We start from the raw sequence: 16,010 nt of genomic DNA, 5'->3' as shown, positions 1-16,010 counted from the left end.
GCAAGTATCGGAAAACTCAGCCTAGGGGAATACATCAGTGACTCATGTATCTGAAAAGTCCTGGGAAAACAGTTCAGTTTCAGGCTTGGCTGGAATTCAGGGGCTCAGTGTCACCAGGACCTAGTGCCTATCTGTCTGTCTTTTCGTACTTGGTTCCCATAAGCCTTCTCCTCCACCAGACACTCCCCTCGTGGTGGCGAGATGGCTGCCACAGTCACAGCTCCGAATTCCATCTTTCCAGTTTTATTCCAATGGGACAGAGAGAAAAGCTCTTTTCAGTCATTCGAGTCAGAGCTTTGGGATTAGTTCTTTCTGAACCAGATTGACTTTGCATGACTCATCACTGGGGTCAGTGATATTTTGATTGAGAGTTGAGAAGAGATAGCTCCCCCAAAACAAAATCAGGGTACGGTTGGCAGAAAAATGTGACAGCAAAAGCAACAGATGTCTGCTCTAAGAGATTCAGGTTCTAGTGCTGACTTGATTGTGGCTCACCATGACCTTTAGCAAGCTGTGGACTCCCTGGGCCCCACTCTCCTCTTTCCAAAAACGTTGGCTGAGCTTGATGGTCTCTGAGGGTCCTTCTCCTGGCTCTAGCTCTAGAAGTCTACATTTAAATGAAGCCTGTGCTTTCTCCTCTTCAAAATCTCATTTGCTAGCTAAATACTCCTTCCATCTCCCATCTATTCATTGTCATCTGGGGCGTCTCCCCTTTCCTATGTTGATAAAGATCCCAGGCTGATACCAGCCTCTGGTTTGGACCTGATCAAGCCCCCAGCCAGAGAGGATCCTGAGGCTACTGACTTGAGCCTAACGCCATTGTCTGTGTGTTCTCTGATCCCTTCCCTCAGTTTCCCACGGGATCATGAGGCCAGTGGGTGCTCTAGGAGCTCAGAAGAAGAGATGCTGCTGTTGGATGGATCAGGGAAGGCTTCCTGGAGGAAGTAGGATCTGAGTTCCTGAATGAATCCGAGTCGGTGGAGAAGAGAGGGAAGGCCATTCCAGGCAGGGGGAGCAATGTGGACAGATTGCCGGAATAAAGGGAGTGTCATCTGCCCTGAGCAGAGTGTTGGTGCTCCTGCTGCTGGTCGAGCCAGTGAGTCACAAAGAAATAGAAGGTGGCAGTGTAGAGGAAGAAGAGGAATAGGAGGACCTGCCAAGGGCAAGTGCCATGAGCTCAGATTTGGAGGAAATGACAGACATAGCCCTGCCATCAGGGCACTTCTGTTAATACCATGGTCACTCATCAGACCTGGCAGAGACTAAAGGGCAGACTTTTGGGCTCCCCATCATCTTCTGGGTAAAATCCAAACTCAGCCCAGCTTTGGAGGCTTTGGGCCAGTTGAAGTTCTCTGACATCACTCCCCTGACTTCCCCTCTCCCATGCAGTGCACTATTGTGTCCTTGAATGTGCCATGTTTTAGGCTACCTCTGTGCCTTTGGCCACGGTGGTCCCTCTGCCTGGGACACTTGTCCATCTCTTTTTCCACCTGAATAACTCACTTTGTACACCATACTAGAGCCTTCTTTGAGCTTCCTAAGCTGGGTTAAATGTTCCTTCTCTGTGCTTCTGAATTAGCCTGTGTTTAACCCTCTTAAAGCATTTTTTAACCTCATTTACCTCTTGTACATGACCATAATTTTGGAAACAAAATCTGTGTCATTCACTGTGCCTAACAGACACAGTTGCCATTTATTTAATGTATTGACTGAATGAAGGAAATGAATGGAAATTGAAAGAAGTGAAATTTGGCCTTGTAAGTGAAATACAGAAACTTCTCTCTGAGTCTAAGGACAAAATCCCAGTTTGCTCGGGGCCTGGGCACCTCTACCCTCAGGGTGCGCAGTTGGGTAGTGAACTACTGGGGATCATAATAAGGCCATTTATCTGTCTCTTTCTAGGCATGCTCATCTTCATTTTATAGAGAAGAGGAACTGAGGCTCGAAGAGGGGCTATGAGTTGCCCAGTGTCACACAGCTAAGGCAGAACCAGTATCTGGATCCTCATATGACATTACAGCCAGCACTCCTAATCACTCAGCTACTCTGTTAACCCATCCATTGCTTTCAGCATTTGTTCCCTCCTTTATTCAACTACTGTTCACTGAGCATCTACTATGAGCCTAAGCACATATGACAGTGCACCAGACCAGCGAAGGCTCTGCTCTCAGGAAGCTGTAGGCTACCCGAGGCAGGCAACTGGATAGGTGATAGTGGAGGGGTCCAGCTTGATAGGCAGGGCCTGGGCTGTTCTGAAGGCCCTTCTAGCCCAAGGCTGTCCTTTCATAGCCCAGAGCAAAGAGCACACCCAGTCCAGAGTTCTTCTCAGCATGGACCGGTCTCCATGTTGCTACCAGCTCAGCTGGCCATGGTCTTTCCCCAGGTTTGGTCGCAGGCGTGTGATCGTCAAGAAAGGGCAGAGGGGCAACAGCTTTTATTTCATCTATCTGGGCACAGTCGCAGTGACCGAGGATGAAGATGGCAGCAGTGCCTTCCTGGATCCCTATCCAATATTGCTGCGCAAGGGTGGCTGTTTTGGAGTAAGCCTGGGGAAGGGCCTGGCTCCCTGGGGTGGGGGTGGGAAGATGACAGGACTCCTGCTAGAACTTCTGGCCAGGCCCAGTCCTGCCTCATATTCTGCAAGTCAACACCCTATGTGGGCTCCAGCACCCTAACCTGTCAAATGCTGATAGAGTTGGATCGGGTGATGTCCAAGTTCGACCTCTTCACCTGTGGTCTTTAAGGAATATTGTTCCCTATAGGGAGACTTTTCCAGCTTCCTCCCCTCTGGCCTGTTCAGGCCTGTTGCCTCTTTTCCCATAAGCAGCAGATTAAGAGGGAGGAGGTGGGCCCCCAGTGGGAGAACAGGCAGGAGTCTAGAGGGGCCAGGGAACCTGCAATCTGGGGAGGAGAGATTTCGGGGGGAAACAGAAACAGGAAGATATGTGTAAGGCTGTGAACAAGAGCGGGAGGTAGCCTCACCCTTGCCCTTGTCCCATCCACACAACAGGAAATGGGCCTCCAGAGTGCTTCAGTAAGGAGGGACACCATAGTCTGTATGGAGGAAACGGAGTTCTTGGTTGTTGACCGGGAGGACTTCCTTGCGAATAAGCTGGACCAGGAAGTTCAGAAGGAAGCTCAGCATCAATTTGAATTTTTTAGGTAACTCCACCTTCATTCACCATTTCCCTCCACCCCGTGTGTTTATTAGATGCTTGACGTTGTCCTAGGCCTGGTGGGAAACATACAAGGTATTGTTCTCTCTGCCTGGAATGCGCCGGAATTTCCATATCTCACCCAACTTCTCTGTCTAGCAAACTCCGATTATACCTTCAGGTCTCAGCTCGAATATCCTTTCCTTGTGGAATAATAATAAGAAGAGAACCAAGGCTCAGGATGATGAGGTACCCAGCATGACTGATTCACAAGTCCCTGGGCTTCACCACCCTACCTCACTAACCAACTCCTCATCCCAGAATAAAAAGGGTGTCCCGTCTATGCTTCTATTGCACTCTGTGTTTCTTTAAACCCCCCATCCAAACTATAATTCTTGATTACATAATAATTTCTTTACAGTTTATATGCCCCATCAGACACTAAGCGATATGATGTCAGGGAGCAGATCTGTCTTTTTCACTATTGTAATCCTCATATTGTCATAGTGCCAGGCACATACAGGTGCTCAACAGATAAATATTGAACAAATGAATAACAGGATATAAATAATTGCAATCACGTGTGGGTCAGAAAGTAAGCACCTTAACTATGGGTACCATATTTAACCAAAGAACAGAACTCATATATAGCAAAAGATTCTTGTTTGTTTTGAGTACTTACATGAAAGGCCACATAGGATATATAAATTAAATCTCATTTTATTACTCTTTAGTTATTTACTTTTATGTAAAAGTAAAAACCCACTAAAGAATCTGCACTAACTCTGAAAATCTAGGTTGTAGGGCTGCACAGCTACAGGGAAGTGTGTTGGCAGAGGGGTCTGGTCCCTGTGGCTGGAGCTGAGAGAGGTCTTCATGAAGGGAGCTGGAGCCTGGGAAAGCGGGGATTCAGTCCTGAAGGAACAGTTCATTTTTCATTTTTTTTTTTGTCTTGTTTTGAGACAGAGTCTCACTTCGTTGCTCTGAATAGAGTGCCGTGGCATCAGCCTAACTCACAGCAACCTCAAACACCTGGGCTCAGGGGATCCTCCTGCCTCAGCCTCCCCAGTAGCTGAGACTACAGGCACACACCATGATGCCTGGCTAATATTTTATATTTTTAGTAGAGACGGGGTCTTGCTCTTGCTCAGGCTGGTCTAGAACTCCTGAGCTCAAGCAGTCCTCCAGCCTCGGCCTCCCAGAGTGCTAGGATTATAGGCATGAGCCACCGCGCCCGGCCTGTTTTTCATATTGTGGAAAAATAGGTCTGGTTCCAACCTCAGCTCTTAGGTTTATCAGCGATGTGACCCTAGACAGGTTACTTCATTTCTCTGGGCTTTAGCCTCCTGCTCTGTAAAATGTGGATAATGATACCTCTCTCACAAGGTCACTGTAAGGATGGAATGAGATGAGCTTGGTGGGGAGGGGAGGGCCTGGAGAAAAGGGTGGAGGGAGCAGAGGTGACAGTGGGGCAGTGGCTACAGGCTAGTTGATTGGATGGGGAGTGGAAAAACCTTCCCCCCAGGCATCTTCCACAGTAGAAGAGCATGTTCTATTTCTGGAAATTGCTATGATCTGAGCACCTTATGTGATGGAAAGTGATGAATTCTAACAGGCCTTTCCCCTCAGGAAGATGGATCTGTTTGCACTGTGGTCTGATGAGAAGCTCTGGCAGCTTGTAGTCCTGGGGAAGACAGAGAAATTCTCCTACGGGCAGCTGATCTCAAAAGACATTGTAAAGTCATCTTTCATCATGTTTGTCTGCAAGGTGAGAAGTCTGGGGGTGGGGGATGAGTATGAAGCTGGGAAGAGCGTGCCTGATATAATGTCCTGTGGCCAGACAGACAGCATTTGAGTCCTGTTCTGCAACTGGCACAATGCACTTCCTTTTCTGAGTTTCTGTGTCCTAGTTTAAAAGGCCTGCCTCCCTCGGAGGGCTGCTGCAACCTTTAAGATGTATAGCTATTGCGTTAGAAAGAGGACCAAGGGTTGCTCCCTCCTTGAGCTCATATGCATGCTTATTTACGTATAGATGCATATTTATATCATATATTTGGCTCTTGAATCTTAAAGATGCCAGATCATCTTTTTAAAAATCATAATCTTTAAATTGTAAAAGTGATATGACTACATTAGAAAACTTTTTGGAAAGAGGGAAGAAATTACCCATAAGCTCATTACCTCGGGGTAGAGTTTCAAAAGTGGAATGTCTTGGTATCATAATTTTTCTTTTGCAAGGCAGACTTTATCCAAGGGGGCCATTGAGATAGCTATAGGGACCGCTGCAATGGGATCTAGCAGTCAGGGACAGAGATTGGGCTCAACTTCCAGTTTCATGATTTTTATGGCTCCTCGAACCAAGTGCCTTCCAAAAGAGGGGGAGTCCACCTTATCTGGCTTCCAGGATGTACAGCTTTGCCAATGCCACCACACCTCTGCCAGCCTTGCAAGTCATTTTTTCAGAAGTTTTCAAATTTAATAGGTGGCAATTGTTGCCTCACTGAGGATTTAATATATATATATATTTTCTGATTACTAGTGAGATTTATCATGTGTATTTACTATTAATATTTAAGGTTGTCTTTTGAAAATTGCTCTATGTCCTTTGCCACCTTATCTCTGTTGGTTGATAATGAAAAGAAAATCTAACATTTATCAAGTTAGATTGCTAAATGCTTACCATATACCAGGCTCTGTGTTTCACATGCTTTATCTCACTTTAGTCTCAGTAGCCTAAAGGAGGTTGGCATTGTCATTATTGCCATTTTACAGAGGAGGAGACTGAGGCACAGTAAGGTTACGTGGTTATCCAAGGTCCTACAGGTGATGAGGGCAAGAGGGTTCAACCCAGGTCTGTCTGACTCCAGAGATCTTTTCAGGAACTGGGATTTGGGATTCGAGTTGATCTTTCTGTCAGTTCCTTACAGGTGAAGACACCACAGGCATTTGTTGAATTTTTGTCAAGGTTGCAACACATTGGTTCAGGCTCTGGAGGGATACAGAGATGAAAAAGACTGATTCTTTCTCTTTATATATCTCTTCCACTAGATTCCATGTATAGACAAAGTTGTCAGAGCCGAGTACCAAGAGATTGGTGCAAACTGTGCAAGTTACCAGAATTCAGGAGAGGGAACTCTCTTAAGGCTGGAGGCTTTTAAGGAAAGCTTCCTGGAGGGGCTGGAGTGGTAGATGAGCCTTGAAGTATTGAACCAGCAGACAAAAGGAGGGAGCAAGAGTGGTAGGGTGCTGGAGCTGGCTTGTATTGGCCTTCAAGGGCTGATTGTTGGCTAGACACATTGGCTCACACCCGTAATCCTAGCAATCTGTGATTAAATGGGTTAATTAATGGGAGGACTGCTTGAGGGCAAGAGTTCAAGACCAGCCTGACCAAGAGTGAGACCCCCATCTCTACTAAAAACAGAAACAAAAAATTAGCTACTTGGGAGGCTGAGGCAGGAGGATCACTGGAGCCCAGGAGTTTGAGGTTGCTGTGAGCTAGGCTGACGCCACAGCACTCTAGCCCAGGCAAGAGAGTGAGACTCTGTCTCAAAAAAAAAAAAAAAATCATAATCTTTAAATTGTAAAAGTGATATGACTACATTAGAAAACTTTTTGGAAAGAGGGAAGAAATTACCCATAAGCTCATTACCTCGGGGTAGAGTTTCAAAAGTGGAATGTCTTGGTATCATAATTTTTCTTTTGCAAGGCAGACTTTATCCAAGGGGGCCATTGAGATAGCTATAGGGACCGCTGCAATGGGATCTAGCAGTCAGGGACAGAGATTGGGCTCAACTTCCAGTTTCATGATTTTTATGGCTCCTCGAACCAAGTGCCTTCCAAAAGAGGGGGAGTCCACCTTATCTGGCTTCCAGGATGTACAGCTTTGCCAATGCCACCACACCTCTGCCAGCCTTGCAAGTCATTTTTTCAGAAGTTTTCAAATTTAATAGGTGGCAATTGTTGCCTCACTGAGGATTTAATATATATATATATTTTCTGATTACTAGTGAGATTTATCATGTGTATTTACTATTAATATTTAAGGTTGTCTTTTGAAAATTGCTCTATGTCCTTTGCCACCTTCTCTCTGTTGGTTGATAATGAAAAGAAAATCTAACATTTATCAAGTTAGATTGCTAAATGCTTACCATATACCAGGCTCTGTGTTTCACATGCTTTATCTCACTTTAGTCTCAGTAGCCTAAAGGAGGTTGGCATTGTCATTATTGCCATTTTACAGAGGAGGAGACTGAGGCACAGTAAGGTTACGTGGTTATCCAAGGTCCTACAGGTGATGAGGGCAAGAGGGTTCAACCCAGGTCTGTCTGACTCCAGAGATCTTTTCAGGAACTGGGATTTGGGATTCGAGTTGATCTTTCTGTCAGTTCCTTACAGGTGAAGACACCACAGGCATTTGTTGAATTTTTGTCAAGGTTGCAACACATTGGTTCAGGCTCTGGAGGGATACAGAGATGAAAAAGACTGATTCTTTCTCTTTATATATCTCTTCCACTAGATTCCATGTATAGACAAAGTTGTCAGAGCCGAGTACCAAGAGATTGGTGCAAACTGTGCAAGTTACCAGAATTCAGGAGAGGGAACTCTCTTAAGGCTGGAGGCTTTTAAGGAAAACTTCCTGGAGGGGCTGGAGTGGTAGATGAGCCTTGAAGTATTGAACCAGCAGACAAAAGGAGGGAGCAAGAGTGGTAGGGTGCTGGAGCTGGCTTGTATTGGCCTTCAAGGGCTGATTGTTGGCTAGACACATTGGCTCACACCCGTAATCCTAGCAATCTGTGATTAAATGGGTTAATTAATGGGAGGACTGCTTGAGGGCAAGAGTTCAAGACCAGCCTGACCAAGAGTGAGACCCCCATCTCTACTAAAAACAGAAACAAAAAATTAGCTACTTGGGAGGCTGAGGCAGGAGGATCACTGGAGCCCAGGAGTTTGAGGTTGCTGTGAGCTAGGCTGACGCCACAGCACTCTAGCCTGGGCAATAGAGTGAGACTCTGTCTCAAAAAAAAAAAGAGCTGATTGTTAAATTTTCAGGAATTTTGCAAGTTGATAAACACAGTAATTACTAAATATTAGATTATATAAACCTATAGTTAAATAAGCTATATTGAAAACAAGGATAATAAATACTGAAAACTCACCATTTCCTAAAGATGTTACTGCATTTTACTATTATCTTTGCTTTGAGTTCATGTCTATCGTATTTATCTGGCAGAAGTACCATACAATTCTGTACATCTCTTCCCAAACCCACACTCGGTGGCTTCACTTTGGTGGCTTACAGTCAGCCATGTGGGAGTATTTACACAGTGGAATCAGCAGACACCCTAAGTCAAGTCTTGATTTATGACTCTGCTGATTGTCTTAGGACAGCATTAAGAGAAATTGTTTATAATGCAGATTAAATTTAAAAGTGGGCTGGGTCTGTATCTGTTACACTGTGTGGAGAAGGGAATTGAGGAAATAGTCTGACAGTATATAAAAACTGTTGTCTGATTCATCACAGAAGTTACATCATTGATGAACAAGTAAAGTTCTGACATACATAGTGCTAAAGCTGAAAGAAGTTTCAATTTAATGAATATCATCTATGTGAGGGTGAGAAATAGTTTCACAGATCACAGATCAGATTTAATAACATTAAATTTATTAGGAAAAGAATGAATTGGGATGCAACTTCATTTGTCAAATTATGGTTGAATTGCAACTGTAGATTGGCCGTGGATACAGAAGTTCAGCCAAAGTCAACCAAAGCATTCTGTGAAAATTGATTGGCTCTATGGAATTTCCAGTAAGAGTATGGCATTTTTTTTTTTTTTTTGAGACAGAGTCTCACTTTTGTTGCCTGGGCTAGAGTGAGTGCCGTGGCATCAGCCTAGCTCACAGCAACCTCAAACACCTGGGCTCAAGCGATCCTCCTGCCTCAGCCTCCCAAGTAGCTGGGACTACAGGCATGTGGCACCATGCCCGGCTAATTTCTCTATATATTTTTAGTTGTCCAATTAATTTCTTTCTATTTTTAGTAGAGACGGGGTCTCGCTCTTGCTCAGGCTGGTCTCGAACTCCTGAGCTCAAACAATCCGCCTGCCTCGGCCTCCCAGAGTGCTAGGATTACAGGCGTGAGCCACCGTGCCCGGCCTGGCATATTTTATTATTTATAAATTACGTGTAATACACCCTTTATATCAGTAAAATTTATATACATATTACTTTTTTCTGGAGAGCTAACTGTTAAACTTACTAACACCACTGGGAGTGTGTGTGTTTGTGTGTGTGTTGTTATTCTGGGGTCAGTCCCAGAGAACAGAATTAAGTCTAGCTAATATAAGTGGACAGGGATTTATCACAGAATGTTAAATGGCTAATAGATTTCCTGGGGAGAAGCCTACAGAAACAGACCCTAGACTGAAAATGACTCCCAGCCACCTCCAAGTCAGAGTCCAGAGCTGGACTGCCACAGGTGCTGCTGTCCCTGCCATCTCAGGAAGCCACTGCTACAGCCACCATCTCCAGTAACAAAGTGGATGTGTGGCACTTCCAAAACCAAGCCTTGTCCAAGTGCATCAGATTGGTGGAACCCAAGTCACATCCAGAAGCTTAGCTGCAAGGGAACCCGGGGAATGAAGCGATTGGCTTCATCTCTGCACACTGAAGACGGACTGGATCTCTGCAAAGGAGGATGGGGTGAGGTCAGTGCCAGCGAGGGCACAGTAGGGCTATGCCTGGGGTTATGATAAGTTTGGAGAATCCTGATGATCATGTAACAGGAAATGGGAGGTTGGTTGGAGAGCCCTGAAGGCCAACCTGCATAATTTTCAATTCCTTCTCTTCCCTGATACTTGCTAATTCTTTCCTAAAATTTTGAGGTGATCACCTCCAAAGCCATGAAATAACATATATTCCCAGATTTAACGCGAAGCTCTTTTGCTACTTTGCAGCCAGGAACGATGAGGGGACGAGTGGGGAGGGATATAAATCCAAGACTTCCTTTAATCAGCTTGATTACGTTCTGACTGGCAGAAAGTAGGGGATGCTTCTTAATGTGTTTCGCCTCCATTTTTTCATCTGTAAAATGGAACCACTCACCTTCTGAAGTCTGAGAATCAGTTTAGCACGTGCTTCCTCAATTCACATTCATCCTTGAATCCAGTCGTTCTCAAAGTGTTGTGGCTGGACCAGCAGCAGCAGCAGCAGCACCAGCAGCACTTGGGAACTCATTTCAAAATCCAAATTCTCAGACCCACCCAAGAGCTGTTAAATCCAAAACTCGGGAGGGAGGTCTCAGTAATCTGTATTTTAACAAGCTTTCCAGGTGATTCTGATGCACACTAAAGTTGGAGAACCCCTGGCCCAAGGGAGGAATTTTCAAATTTCGGTAAGCATAAAAACACCTAGAGTGCTTTTTAAAAAGGCAGATTACTTTCTTGCCCCAGAGATTGACTCATTAACTCTGGAATCTGCAATTAAGGGCTGCTGCAGGTGATTCTAATGCAGGGGTACCTGGAAAAATAACACAGAAGTCACAAAATGACAGCATGTAGGGGGGCTTTCAGAGGGCCCAGCAGATGAGATTGGTTTGTTCCTTACAGTGTTTCGTTAAAATCTGATTTAATCGTTAATGTGAAGATTTTACATAAAAATTCTGATTTCTGGCATTTGAGAATTCAGAAGATCAGGCAACACCAGATTGTATTCTGGTACAAGGCCCCGTCTGGCTGGAACTAAAAAGCGCCTACTCCCTCTAAACGGACTGCTCTTTTTTCTCATTTTTGTTTCCTGCCTGGCCAGCGCCTTGAATGTTCTTTGGGAAGGAGACCGGACTGCCCAACTCCTGTAATTTACTCATATTGCCACTAGAGGGCGGAATCAGCCTCGAGTCCCTGGGCATCCTTGGAACCTTGGAAAATATTAATATGATTTCCTGCCGGCTTCACAAATGTAATTAATGCCCATAATCAACTCATTTTGAACAGTTTATCATTTGGGGACACATGATGAAACTGTTCTTTCCACACATACAGATACAATTGAAAGACCCATGAGAAACTTTCCAAGAGAAAACTGCGTTGGTGTGTGTTTCTCTGGCTCCTGCAGTTCTTTGGTGATAACTGTTTGTTGAATGAATATTGAATAAAGCTTCGAGCACAATGCCTGGCATATAAGGGCTTATTAAATGTTTGTTCCATTCTTCTCCTTCCTCTTCAACAGGAATTTGTCTTGAATCTTAACCCTTTATAATGTGTCTCTTAGAGTTCCTGCTAAAAAAGAGTAAAATTTTTAAAAAGATATAAAATAAAAAGAAAAAATGACATCTTTCTTACCTGTCAGATTAGCAAAGATTAAAAGGATTGTGAAAACCCAGTGTTGGCAAAATTGTGTTATAATGGGCTCTGTTATGCACTGGTTAAGAGACTGTAAATTGAGCTAACCTTTCTGGAAGGCAGTTTGGCGATGCGTATCAAAATTTTAAACATGCATAACTTTAGGAATTATCCCTAAGGAGATAATCAAGCATGGGTATTATATTAGGATAAACTAGATGATGCTGCTGTTATAAACAATCCTCAAACTTCAGTGGATTAACTAACCAAGATATATTCCTTCGTCACTCTCCTTGCCCATAGGTCATCAGAGAGGCCTTGCTCCTTGTGGTCACTCAGGGGCTCAGGCCACTAGAGGCTTGACCCATTCTCCCATGAGCAACAGGACAGGAGAAGGGAATGTTGAGAATCAAGCAGTAGCTTTTAAAGTTTCTACTCAGAGTAAAAGTTACTTTGCTAAAGAAATCTAAGAAAATTGGCTAAAGCAAGTAAGAAGTCCGTGCCTAATTCAAAGGATGGAAAAGTACAATTCTGTCTGCCATGTGCCTCAAAGGAGAACTTGAGTATTTGTGTGCTACCTTAATGACCTCTGTAGGAATTAAGATGTATCTACAAGAATATCTGTTAGAGTTGCTCTCTGTTGCAGATCACAGAAACCCAACTGTGGTGGCTTAGTAAACATAATAGTATTTTTCTCATGCAATAATCATTCTAGAATTAGGCAGTCCAGGACTGGAACAGCTGTTGTAGGAAGTCTTCAAAACCTCAGGTCCCTTCTAGTTTTTCCCCTCATCCTCCACAGTTTATAGCTTTTGTCCTAATTGTCACAATATAGCTATTCCACCTCCAGCCATCACATCTGAGTTTCAGGCAGAGGAAAGGTGGAAAGACAATGCTAGCTTTCCTGGGAGTTTTGTTGAGCAGTCTTCCACTTATATCTCATTAGCCAGAACTGGCCCACTGCCACCCCACTACAGGGGAGTTTGGAAAAGTGGTAAGTTTTTTTTAACTGGGGACTTTGCTGCCCTAAACAAAATCAGAGTTATATATATATAATACTGACAAATTAAAAACAACCAAATATGAATCTTCAGAAATGTTTTCTTGAGGTATAACATATATGCAGTAAAGATTTGAAATCTAAACTTTACAGCTTGATAAATTTTTGCTTATGCATGCACTTGTGTAATCATCACCTAAATCAAAATAAAGAACATTTCCAGCATTTCAGAAGGCTCCTCTGTGCCCTTTCCCAGACAGAATTCCCCACAAAGGTTACCAGTCTTATGACTTATATCACTATAGATTACTTTTGCCCATTTTTGCACTTTATATAAATGGAATCATACGGTATGTACTCTTTGTGCCTGACTTCTTTTGCTCAACTGAATATTTGTTATTTTTAATTTTATAAATTATGGTACACATAAAATAATATGTAACCATTAAAATGATAATGTAGAACCATATCATTTGGCATGGAAAGATGTCTTTGATATATTATTGAGATTCTAAAAAGGTTACAAGCCTGTTTTACATAAATGAATTCATTTATGAAAAATTATATATATCTTATATGTTTAGAGAGAAAATTTTGAAATAATATTCAGCAATATTTTACTACCAGTTATTTCTGGGTGTTAGGATTATGTAGTTTTAACTTTCTCTTTGTTCTCCTATTTGGTTTGAATATTTTTAAACTTTTAATTTTGGAATAATTTTAAATTTATAGAAAAATTACAAGAGCAGTACAAAGAACTCCTTTATAACCTTAACCAAGCTTCACTGATTGTTATTAATGTTTGCCACATTTGCTTTTGTGTATATATATATTTTTTTCACCTAGATCATTTGAGAGTTAAGTATCATTTATTGTACTCATTTACTCCTGTATACTCAATTGTTTTCTAAGATCAGAAATTAACCACAGAATAATTATCAAAATCATAGAATTTTAATATTTATATAATATATAATCTACAGTTCATAATCAGTTTCTCCAATTGTCTCAACGACTTCCATGTTGATATTTTCCCAGTGCCAGCATTGTATTTAGTTGTTATGCCTTCTTAGCTACTTAAATTTTTTAATGAGTAGATAACATTTTCATAAAAAGAAAAAAAGAACCTGAAACCACTTGCATTAAGCAGATAAAACAAAATGGGATGAGATGCAATTTGAGAGCTTATCTGCAAAGCCTGGCCTGCCTGGGCCTCAGGCGCTAACCCTTTTGTTGTGTCCCTCGATGCGTCCAGGGCAGCTGTGAAGTCCTGAGGCTGATAGACCTGGGGGAGTCCCCGTCCTACCTCAAGTGGATCTGGCAGCACCTGGAGCTGATAGACGGCAGGCCTCTGAGGCACCACTTCAACGGTGAGCTGCTCGGCCGCTCTGGCGGCAGGGGGCGCCTGGGCCCTTCCTGTTTCCCATTCCCAGCCCGTAGAATCCGAAATCTGAGCCAGCAGGGCGGGACGGGATGTCTGGTTGGATCCCTTCTTCTACCAGCTGTGGAAACCTGGTCCACAAGGCCCTGCCTTCCCTTCTGGCCGCCTCGCGAGCCTTTTCCCTGTCGCTCTTCAGGTTTTCCCACGTGGCCATCTTCTCCTTGCCTCTCACACCCTACCCCTACTCTGCCCAGCTCTCTTCTGCTTTTTAGATCTTGGAGTAAAGAAACATCCCCTCCTCAGAGAAGTCTTCCGATTTCTCATGCTGGATCAGCGTCTTCCATCCCCACTGTGTCCCGTTCAAGTGCCCCGTGTTTTTCTTCTGTGGTATTTAACCCCACTGAAATCATACAACTGAATCCGAAATGGGTATTAAATATTTGTCTCCCTTGCTAGCATATAAGCTCTATCAGGGCGGGCTTTGTATTCCCAGGGCCTACGACCACGCCCGGCATCTAGCGGGTACTCAGAAGCTAATCACAGAGTGAATGGATAAACGTATCTGTCTTGGCTGTTCTATATGGTTATGGGCACATCCCAGGCTGTAAATATGTGTGAGAGAATGCCTGGCCCCCGTCACACCATCTTTGCTGGAAGCAGAAGTCTAGACCTATGTTTTTTAATAGCTGAGCTTTATTCTCTTATAGGGATATACAATAATTAATTTAACTACCTTTTACAGGTATTTTGAGTTATTTCCAGTTTTTCTCTGTCCAAATTTTTACCCTACTGTGGTGAATTTCCTGGTGTGTTTAGCAAGGAGACATATTGGACAAATTCTTAGAATTACTGAATCAAGTCATTGATCAGCACATACTGGCTTATGTATATTTAAAATATTGATAGATGTTGTTGCATGCCTTTCAAAAAGGTCATACTCAGGGCAAGTATGTTCTGTTAAGCCAGGTCTATTCCTTGTGGAGTTGGGATTTGTTTTCATTAACATTAATTTTAATAGTTGATTCTAACACTAGAGATCTCTCTTTAATCAATGTTATCAAGGTATAATTTTTATACAATAAAATGCACGCATTTTACATGTGTAGTTCTATGAATTTTGACAAATTTATACCTCCGTGTAGCCACCATAATCAAGTTACAGAACATTTCCATCACCTCTAAAAGCTCCCGGGCCGGGCGCGGTGGCTCACGCCTGTAATCCTAGCACTCTGGGAGGCCGAGGCGGGCGGATTGTTTGAGCTCAGGAGTTCGAAACCAGCCTGAGCAAGAGCGAGACCCCGTCTCTACTAAAAATAGAAAATAAATTAATCGGCCAACTAAAAATATATAGAAAAAATTAGCCGGGCATGGTGGTGCATGCCTGTAGTCCCAGCTACTCTGGAGGCTGAGGCAGGAGGATCGCTTGAGCCCAGGAGTGTGAGGTTGCTGTGAGCTAGGCTGACGCTACAGCACTCACTCTAGCCCGGGCAAAAGAGTGAGACTCTGTCTCAAAAAAAAAAAGAAAAAAAGCTCCCTTGTGTCCCTTCCCAGTCAGTCTCTACCCTTCACACCTGCCCTCAGCAGCATTGATCAGCTTTCTGTCACCAAGTAGGTTGCATTTGTCTTCTCAGTGTGGACTCTTTTGTGTCTGACTTCTTTCACTCAGCATAGTATTTTTGAGCAAATTGGTTTGCTCCTTTTTATTTCTGAGTTATACTTCTTTGGAGATCATTTTAATAACTCTCATGGAGGGCCTATTATATACCGGCATGTGCGTATCACGTACTTTATCTTTAATTCTTATGATGATCTTCCGAGGGCTCTAAGGATTACGTGACGTGTCCAAGGCTCTATGGCCAGTCATCCATCTATGTTTTATCATCACCCCTGCCCCAATGTGAAAGCCCAGTTTAAAAAGCTGAGATAAATGTGATCTGCTAATGGAATGATAGTGAGCTTTGAATCAAATAGACCTGAATTCAAATTCAAGCTTTGGTCCTTTTCTGGGTGACTTCAACTCTCTGCTGTTCATCTTATCTCTTAGATTAGCCTAATTATACTTGTCTGGATATAACTCATAGGAAGGCTCCAACACAGGGATGTTACATGGAAGCCACAGTGTTTTTCTTTTCCTTTCC

The 16,010-nt window shown here is 43.3% G+C and overlaps 1 protein-coding gene across 2 annotated transcripts in view; it reads left to right on the top strand.

The window, feature by feature from the left end:
- Positions 1–16,010, top strand: part of CNBD2 (cyclic nucleotide binding domain containing 2) — a 49,317-nt gene that overhangs the window by 20,694 nt on the left and 12,613 nt on the right. For both annotated transcript variants that reach the window (XM_012637670.1, XM_012637669.1), the window contains exons 5-8: positions 2,384–2,540; positions 3,011–3,162; positions 4,785–4,923; positions 13,747–13,861. In XM_012637670.1, coding sequence (XP_012493124.1) covers positions 2,384–2,540; positions 3,011–3,162; positions 4,785–4,923; positions 13,747–13,861 — 563 coding nt within the window. The remainder of the gene's footprint in view (positions 1–2,383; positions 2,541–3,010; positions 3,163–4,784; positions 4,924–13,746; positions 13,862–16,010) is intronic.

This window comes from Propithecus coquereli, unplaced genomic scaffold (assembly GCF_000956105.1).
Source record: "Propithecus coquereli isolate 6110/MARCELLA unplaced genomic scaffold, Pcoq_1.0 Scaffold122, whole genome shotgun sequence".
Lineage (NCBI taxonomy): Eukaryota > Metazoa > Chordata > Mammalia > Primates > Indriidae > Propithecus > Propithecus coquereli.
The sequence above is the reverse complement of the archived record's forward strand: the minus strand, read 5'-3'. Positions and strand labels throughout refer to the sequence as shown.